Here is a 10091-nt window from a genome sequence, read left to right as displayed (position 1 = left end):
CATATCATAGCATATGAGGTGGACTATGATTGCTTTACCCTAATTTATAAAAATTTTAAAATATATAATCAATTGTATTATCATCGTTGACTATAATAAGTTTACGTGATTTTAATATAATCAGTGATTTTAATATAATCAATGATCAGAATGTATTCATTATATATATAATATTTGTATTGACGAAATTACCTTAATTTAGAGCTGTGATTTTATTTTTTTTTTTAACTTTATCTGCTCAATAAAGTTAAATTTTTGGAAGGGAAGATTTCAAATTTTATTTTTGTTAATTTAAAATTATTAGTTTTTTTTTTTTACAATGTCCAATTAGTTCTATAATTAAACATGGAGCCAAATTAGAATATAACTTTTAATTTTTATCTCAATTTAGTTTATTTTTTGAAAAGGTTATTGTAAACATTGTATTTATTTAACACCTCTGAAATTAAGAATTTAAAGTTTAAGAATTTAAAGGTTAAATTTTAAAGATACTTTTATTTGGTTTGAATATTTACTTTTAACTTAAAATATGTTTTTTTTTTTAACTTATGAGTCAAATTAAAAATAAATAAATAATTGTTTAATAAAATTACTTAAAAATAACTTTTAAATAGTTTAAGTATTTGATTAAAATATAATTAAAAGTAATTTAATTGATTAAAATTACAAAAAATGATACATAATTAAGCATTGCAATTATTAAAATAGGATAATATTGATATTTTTGAAAATTATTAAGATAATATAATTTTTTACTTAATTAAAAAGTAATTTTAAAATAAGTAAATAAGTCAAAAGTAAAATATCTTTACTTATAACATTTGACTTATTTTAAAAAGTTACTTTAATTTATAAATTAAATCAAATATTAATTTATTTATAATTTTTTACTTACAAGTAAGTTTAATTAAATACTTTATATATTGAGTCTACAATCTCAGCAAAAAATAATTGATCACCAATGGTTGATAATGGTGAGATATTATTCATTGACTTATAAAAATGTATCTATATCATTTTCACATAGATTTCATATAGAAAAATAATTTTTATTAATTATACACAATGGGCCTTTTTTAAAAAAAAAAAATTTCTGTGAGCATCATGCAGCATGAAAGCTTCACTGCAGAATAGCGAAAGTGTTGCTGAATTGGTTTGTTGGGTAATGGGAAGCAACAGTGTTGTTGGTATTATTGCTATAAAGAATATTCTCAAAGGTAATGAAAAGCTTACAATTTTTCAGCCAACTTTTGCTCATTTGCAGCCTCTTGGCTGTAGCCATAATCCCCTGATATTTGCATGCAGAATTTCAAAAGCAAATTGAGAGGCATCTCAATTCACCTAAGTGGTGGTGATGGTGACAGCTACAAGGCCTTTCTTTTAAGGGCCATTGTGGCCAGTTTTCAAGCACAATTACCAGCTTTTGGTTGCAGTGAGTGCACTAGTGTCCCATCAAATTTTGGGTATCCTATGAGTATTGGGACATTGTTAACTTGCAAATGGATTTCCAAGAGACTCTTTTGATACCAATTGTTAGCAATTAGAAATTGCTTCAATTTTTTTTTTAAAAAAAAACCACTATTTGAAATTAATTAACAAAATATAAAGTTTATTTGTTGTTTAATTACACTGATACTCTTTATGATTTCTCACAATTTTAACAAAGTTTAATGGTCAATAATCGCATTTTCAGAAACATGGTAAATAACGTAAGTATTATTAATCATATTTTCATAGAAATGTTCAATCACGCAAGTATTATTTAGGAATCCTTCTACGCTACAAGCTTAACTGTATAATGGAGTAGGTCACATGTGACTGATTCTACCCTGCTTGATTATGTCCCAATTTTAAATCATATATTTATAATTTGTAATATTGATTTATATAAATTTTTTAAAGTTATATTTATCTTTAAAATAAATCATTTATCACCAATGAGCTTTTAGTTTAATGATACTGAAATAGTCTCAAGAATTATAAAATCTCAACTTCTGATTAAGACTCAATTGTAAAATAAAAAAATATAATAAAAATCATTTACCACTAAAATTATAATTTTTAGGTTTGAATGTGTGATTAAAGTCGCTAGTCTCAACCAATGAATGGTACCAACATGAGAAGAGGCCAAGTAAATTTCTCGTTACAATAAGCTTGGATGCATTGTATTATTTTCTAGCAACAAACAGTTCTACAATTGGTTCAGTGGAGCAATGCGAGGGCATTGCAAAAATCACACCTTAATGTAATTACTCGCCACTTCACAAGGTCCCAAGTTTAAATGCCAATCGCTTTCACACGTGCCACCCTTATAATTTCTCTTTGTTTTTCCTTTTTTAGCTAGGGTTTTGTCTCTTTTACTACCAATTCGCGGCCTCTTCTGCCCCTCAAGGGCAGAGGGATCTCCGCCTTCTTTAACCCAACAGTGGATCTATACCCTCCCCTTGTGTAGGTTGGATTTTATATGTTGTTTTGGTTTTCCTTGCAGGTCCAGAGTTTCATTAGTGAGGGCTGTTTTGACAAACTTGAGCAGCATTATCTTGATTGCATGTGTGCCTTGTGAATCTTTGTAAGTGGTTTGGAAGCTCTATGAATGGCATCCGCTCCTTTGTTCTAGCATGGCTTAAGTACCAGTCTCGATTAGTGATTAACTCACAGGGTGCGATCAAGAGGATCAATCCAGAAGGTGCGAATGGGACACCTAAGAGCCCCATCAATGCAACCTTTGCTTAATTTGGTGATTTTTGTTTGCTTTCATGGATCTTCAAAGTAGCCCAACAACTAATTCTTGTGGTTTTTGATACCTAAGTTGTTCTCTTTCTTCAACCTAGACTTGCGCATGCTTGCAAAATTTAGTTTATTCTCTGTTTTCTTAATATAGGGTGGTGTGTGGCCATGGTGCTTATTTGCGGGCGACGCTGCTTTTAGCGGGTGAAAGCATGTAGAGCTTCAGCTACCAAGGGTTCTTTTCCTAGACTGCGCCTTGTAATGGGTTTGGATAGAACAGAGTGCATAAAATGAAGACGCCGGCTTGATTTGAGCTTCGTTTCTCCAAAAAGATAACTAGACTAGAAACGAACAGCATCAAATACACAAAAATTTCACACAGATTGCAAGCAGACAAATTAAATAATAATGATAATACTTCATTGTTTTAATAAAATAACTCGAGGAAGCTTCATCATAGGTCAGTAGGACCCAGAAGTCTCAACTAATCAATCTTCAAAAGTTCTTAACTCAGGAAACTAAAGATCCAAAAATCCATGGGTGTACAAGAGAAAGGGAAGAGGATGTAAAAACAAATATTAAGCTTTAGATGATGCGTATCTGTACTTCAACTTCTAATGAATTATGCTAAAATCTAACTTGAGCCTTTAGTGTCAGAAGTACCTACATACATCTCTCAGCTCACCAAAATTGCCGGGGAGCTCACCACCATCCATCACTCTGAACAAGATGGAATCTTAGAAACCAAAGAAGCCAAGTTCACTGGCTCTCTCCTTCTCAAAGGTTTCAAAGTACTGATAAATGATTGTGACAGCCAGAAGAATCCCTGTCCCTGAACCAATCGCACCCATGAAATCTGCCAACACTGTCAATGCACCAATGCAGATCCCTCCAAAAGCTGCAGCTGTGGGTATGTAGCGGTTTAACTCTTTCTGTAAGTTGGACTCCCGGTGACCAGGCATAACCATTTGTTGTTCCTGCAACAGAAAATGTGAATAAAAATTCACATTGGAACTATACAACTGACAACCCATATGCAGCGTTTGCTCATGAATCCTAATATATATCATTCATGAAGGTTTAAAAAACTAAATTGATTTCGCATTCACTTAAAAATAACACAAAGTTGACATTGGCCCATGAGCAAATTGTTTATGTGGCTCCTTAGCCACCAGCTCAAGTTCTGAAGATTGGAGCAATATAATGGACCTTCATTTTTATTTTAAGTCATTCACTGAACATCAAAGGCCAAGAATAAAACAATCCAACAGATAAAATGGCTTAATTAAGAATATTTCAATTAATTTATTTTGCCAAACCAAAATGATCAATTCAGCTTCAAAATGCATTTATGCTACGGGTGAGTGAACCCTCTAGGCTAACACACAGATCTACTCCCAATGTCAACTTTATTCTAGTCAAATAATCCTTCTCAATCTGAAGCTGGTTTATGCAGGGAGCAAGCAGCAACCAGCTTTCCAAATAGGTAACAAACCAATTTGGGAAAGAAAGAGAGAAGAGAAGTTAGGGAGAGAGGGAAGCTCACCCAATCAAATTGAAATTCTTCCTTTATGGGGATTCCACACTCAACACTCATAATCAATAGGCAAAAAGTACTCAATCTCCCCTTTTCTTCCTTATTTTAGAAAGAGTACTGGAAAGAAATACAAGGTTTTGATGGACCAGTGTAGCTCCTAATGAGTACTTGATTATAAAAGAAGGGGTGATAAAATGACCACAAAAAATAGAAAGGAACGGGGATTCTTGCACACAGATTAGAGCACACTCCTAGAGAAAATATAGCTTGGATGGCAGATTGCCAAATAGGACCACTGACCACTAAACAAGATATGAAAAAACCTCAGAATAGCACATACTGTCTATTCAACATTTATGCCCATATGATAACTGTCAAACTAACGTAAACAGCTACAAAAGCTAATACTATTAAAACCTGGGCTCAAATGATGAAAGGATTTACCATGCTTATGAACTGCATATGAAAAATGAAAAAGACAATTACTAGTCATACCATTGATGGGCCACACCCATAACTACCCACAGATATAACCTGCCAATCCATTCAATATATTCATAATACAATAAACGGTTTTTGTTTAAAACAAATTACAAATGTATTTCAACACCAGATAAGATAGTTAAACCAGGTTGAAAGTTCAACCATGTTATTTTATACTTCTCATTTCAAGAAATTTGAAATAAATTGACTATCCTCTAAGTGCGTGAAGCAATATTTGGTACACTCTATACCACAAAATAATAATAATAATAATAATAATAATAATAATAATAATAATAATAACAAAAAGAATAGTAATAGCAATTGTACTAAGAGTAAATAAACAAATAGATAAAATGAGCTCATGTAATTATGGAGAACAAGTAGATGTAAGAGTAAGAACATGCTGACTCATCAACAAATCTGAGTCCCATAACTCTAAAGAGTGCAAAAAGAAAAATAAAATAATTGGAATACTAGGCATCTAGCAAGAATATCCTACTTCTCTCCAGTTCCCAAATATGAGTAAAAATTTTCAAATGCTTTTTACCTTGTAACAGCCATATACACCTCTGCATACTAAATGCAATGCGTGAATCTAGATTGTCATATTTAGCATACAAAAAATATGCTCTCTCTTTGACCTATCATAAGACTTCATTCGATACTCATTTTTTGAATATGTTGAAAAAAGAAAGCCAGCTCATAAAGACCAATTTTTTTTTCTTCAGAAAATGAACAAACATATTTAATCTATTCTCCTTGTAAAAATTCTATGTGTACAGTCCATCATAAAAGGGAAGAAAGGAGTTTAAGGTGGGGGTGTGGGATTGGCGCTAAGGCCCTAAACTAAACTAAAAACAAATTCATAACACATTGACAATCCAAAAAGGGATGTGTTGAACAGAAAGCTCTCAACAGAGACATAAGAACTTTGTTCAAAATAATATCTAGAACATGATTGTTCTAAGCTCACATACCTTCAGCTGCTTGGCTACATCTTTAGCAGATGACCCAGAAACTTCAATCCATGTTTTTGAGAAGAGTGCACAAGCTGACAACATAAACACAAGATAGAAAAGTGCATGGAAAGGATTTGCTGCCATATCAGCAAGGCTGAACAAGAATAAAGAAGCTTTGCATCAGCAAAAAAGTAAGGGAAGACGATATGAGGGAAAAATCAACATGACAATCTTAATCACCTTGATGGTGCAGTGATGTAATATGCAATGCCACCAACAGGGACTGACTGACCATTTGAATATTCAGATTCCTTCCACGTACCCAAAAGATTCACGAGGAAATTGTTACTGTACCTCCTGTACAACAACTGTAAACAGAGAAATTATTAAACCAAATGGAAAATCAAACTTCAACATGTTCATATAACATATTGATCTTAGTACCTGAGAGATAAAGTAGAGGTTAGACACAAGAGCAGATTGCAAAATAATAGGCATGTTAGAGGTATAGAACAGCTTGATTGGATATGAACCCTGCTGACCACGAGCATTCTTTGACCTCACAGGCAAAACCACACGGAACCCTTGAAAGTATATAACAATTAGGAAGATCAACACTGTTGCAAGAAGATTCGTCACATTTGGAAGATTCTGCCGGTAAAATGCTTCGCGAAGGGCACGGACCTTGTCTGTACGAGTAATCAGCAGATGGAATAAAGCAATAACAGCACCTTCAAATTCAGCGCCTCTGCCACTGTTGATGGTGGTTGGACTAAATGCTTTCCAGATGATGTTTTCACTGAAAAGTACAAATGAACTTATTAGGCATCCTAACTATAGAAAATAATAGTGTTAATTTTACAAAAAGAAAACAAACTCATAGGCACTTATAAAGCAAAAAAAAAAAGTGTATCCAAAGACGGGAAAATGGAACTCACCAGATATTGGTTGCTATGAAAAGTGAGATTCCAGAGCCCAGGCCATATCCTTTCTGGAGAAGTTCATCCAAACAAATCACAATAATCCCAGCAAAGCAAAGCTGAATGATAATTAAAATAGCATTTCCCACTCCAAGTTGGCTAACACTACCATACATCCCCGAGAGAACATAAGCCACTGCTTCACCAACAGCTATCAGAATGCCCAACAATTTTTGAGCACCATTTCTGGGAAGAGGAAAAAAAATAGCAAGAGAATCTAATGAGCACAAGCTAGACAAACAATTTGCAGATCCAGTTTTCTTTTCTTTTAAAAAAAGAAAAAAAGAAAAAAAAAAAACCACCTTAGCTCTTGGTCATGATGAAAAACATTGGCTAAGATACAAAGCAATATAATCAGATTGCTTAATGTACCAAAGCATAAAATCATCTCAGAAATTGCACAGAAAAGCAACAAGCTGGAATGTAATCATCAAATCCAAACTTATCAAAATGAATAAATCACAATAACTTACATACTGAAAATAGAATAATGATACTAGCTATCATTTGAAAATTGAATTTTACACATCCTATAGTTTTTACCTCATTTATACTTCATATGATTGTTATAAAAAGCTGGCAATTACATTGGATGCATGATGCCATCATATGAAGTCAAGATATGGAATGAGGTGAAGGAGGATAGAATAGAATTAAACATCTGTGCCTTTTACTAATTCCTTAACCCACCCAACAACACTTTGCCCTTTTTTTGTCTGAGAAGTGAGAAACAAGTCCTATGTAAGCGATCACAATTTCTAAGCAGACACAAAAAGATGGAAAAGAAAATAAACACCTCAAGTAACTTAAACTAGGTTAGCAATCTATTAAAATTTGACCTCACTAATATACTTACAAGAGAGCACGGTCTTCACGTACATTGTTGTCCACTTCAATGATCTTTGACCCAGCAAGAAGTTGCATCACTAAACCAGATGTTACAATTGGAGTGATACCAAGCTCCATAACAGTCCCACGGTTTGAAGCAAGAATAACACGCATCCAATAGAAAGGATCCGCACCAGTTGTGGAATGAATGCCATACAATGGAAGTTGACTACATACCAAAAAAATGAAAAGGGAGATCACAGTGTATATGACCTTCTCACGAAAGGGAACTTTCCTGTCAGCACTCTGAACTTCGGGAAGAAATGAGAGAAATGGTCTCACAAGATGAAGAACTCTAAATCCACCTCCCATCTTATTAATACGTACCTAAACAAATTCAACCTGCATAACCCATTAAATTAAACAATTAAATAATAGCATAAAATTACCCAGATCATTTATAATTGAGGAAACCACAATACCCAGATCTAATCGGGGAAAAAAGAGAGAATACAAAGCCAGAGTGCAAAATTTCCCCAGATATAACATGCAAACGGTTTGTAACTAAAAACGCTATTATTAATAGATTGCAACAGCTGGGAAAATAATCGTATATTTATCTATGAACTGCCAACGGAAACAAACACAGAAAATGAACCAAAATTCCACAATTAATTTAAATAAAATATACAGATCTATCAACATCCATCAGGTAAATCAACAAAGTCTGTTTGGCTGCTGAGAAAGTCGAAAGGGAAAAAAAAATTCACACACAGATCTCTTAAGAAAGAAAACAAATCCATCACACAATAGACTAAATCATAGAAAATCAGATCAGTAATACAGCAACCATAGAAGAACAACTGAAATCGATGAGACTAACCGTAGAGAATCGAAAACGCAGAGAAACAAAAGGAGGTAAAAAAAATGTGTGCACAGATCGACGTTTCCCGATTAGGGCATTTGTAGTGCAAACGAAGTCAAACCAATAAGGGACACGTTTTGAGAAGGAAGTGACGTGGACAAAAATATCGGGTGCGAGGAAATGTTTGACCAGATTTTTCCTTTTTTATGAGCATTACTGTGGGGTCAATTTTGGGGAGTTTGATTGGGGGAGCGTAGCAGCATGGCTTTAAGAATGAAGATACGCTTGTAATTTATTGTAGGGGAAATTTTAAAAAAATTATATTCTCTGATTTTATTATTTTCCACTTTAAAATATGACTTTTCATCTTTCCTCAGTAAAAAAATTATTGATATAAAATAAAAAACTACTAACGTAAAAGGAAAAATTATTGATGTAAAATATAAAATAATAATAAATTATTATGTGATTTTATTTTTTTATTTTAAAAATTAAATTTATTGTATGATAAAGTGGTGTCCTATAATAATGCTCTATTAGTAAATTATAGCATTTTATCTGATATTATTAATTTTTTTTAATATGATATTAAAATAATATTTTAAATTATTTTTAATAATAAAAATAAAAAAAATAAAATAATTTATACACTGTCAAGATATTTCATACAAGAAATAGATTTTATTTACTTTAGACAGATTGATTTTGAAAATAAAGGTATGCTAATATAAAAATTTACATAAATACTCTAATTTTTAAAATCATTATCAACAGATTTCTTTTTGTATATTTTAGTTAACTTTTTATAAATAGATAAAATGACAGACTTTAAAGTAAAAATGGGTGAAATCATATTATACTATTTGATATTTTTTTATTTTATTTAATTATTAAGTTTATTTTTGTATTTTTTAGTTAACTTTTTACAAAATTAAAATAACGTAAATTCCTAATTGTAAGTTTTAAACATTGGTAAATTTTTTAATTGATTTTATACATAAATAATTGAGGTTTTTTTTTTGTCACTTCATATAATATGATAATTTTTAATAATATTTTAAATTGATAAATTAAAATATACAGCAACTAATTTATAATAATTTTCTTAAAATATATTTATATACATATGACTTATATAATAGGCATATATTTATTTTAAATATCAAATGCAAGATTTTATGTCATCATCACACAATCACAACATCCAAAAGAAGTCTACAAAATTTATTTAATGTTATATTTAAAAGTTGATTAATTTTTATAATTTATTTTTAAATTTTATTTTATATTTCATTTGTATTTATTAATTTTAATTTATTATTAAAATCTTTCTAAATTTTAAATTTATTTTTAAAAAATTTTTAATATATAATAGTAAATTTTTATATTAATTTTTTTTTTAAATAATAATATGACACCTATAAATATATCTTTACAATTAATTTATTTTCTAAACCTAAATTGTTTCTCTATAATTTAATTTAGGTTTAAAATATTATGAAACTTTTAAATTATTAATTTGGTCTGATTTAAAATCACCAATTTAAAATCAAATTAAACTAATAATTTAATAAATAATAAATAAGCCTGCACTACAGGCTGGACCTAGTGCCCAGCTAAGAGCTAGGCACCAAGCCCTGCACCGCGGCACTGACAAGTGACTACTGAGCAACTTGCAAATTGTCATTTCATTAATTTTTTTTCTATTC

The 10091-nt window shown here is 31.1% G+C and overlaps 1 protein-coding gene across 1 annotated transcript; it reads right to left on the bottom strand.

The window, feature by feature from the left end:
* Positions 1–3125: 3125 nt before the first annotated feature.
* Positions 3126–8551, bottom strand: LOC110644972 (uncharacterized). The gene is made up of 7 exons (XM_021797952.2): positions 8401–8551; positions 7546–7919; positions 6648–6875; positions 6154–6508; positions 5950–6077; positions 5728–5863; positions 3126–3704 (listed from the first exon to the last, which is right to left on the bottom strand). The coding sequence occupies exons 2-7, from the start codon at positions 7887–7889 to the stop codon at positions 3465–3467; spliced, it is 1431 nt and encodes a 476-aa protein (XP_021653644.2). The 5' UTR covers positions 7890–7919; positions 8401–8551; the 3' UTR covers positions 3126–3464.
* Positions 8552–10091: the final 1540 nt, after the last annotated feature.

Source organism: Hevea brasiliensis, chromosome 4, assembly GCF_030052815.1.
Source record: "Hevea brasiliensis isolate MT/VB/25A 57/8 chromosome 4, ASM3005281v1, whole genome shotgun sequence".
Taxonomy (NCBI): domain Eukaryota; kingdom Viridiplantae; phylum Streptophyta; class Magnoliopsida; order Malpighiales; family Euphorbiaceae; genus Hevea; species Hevea brasiliensis.
This window is presented reverse-complemented; position numbering and strand designations above follow the sequence as displayed.

Coding starts and splice junctions, on each gene's coding strand:
- LOC110644972 (XM_021797952.2), bottom strand. CDS start 7,889: ATGGGAGGTGGATTTAGAGTTCTTCATCTTGTGAGACCATTTCTCTCA. Junction 6,876..7,545: donor CGTGAAGACCGTGCTCTCTT/GTAAGTATATTA, acceptor TCCTCTTCCCAG/AAATGGTGCTCAAAAATTGT. Junction 3,705..5,727: donor ATGTAGCCAAGCAGCTGAAG/GTATGTGAGCTT, acceptor TTTCTGTTGCAG/GAACAACAAATGGTTATGCC.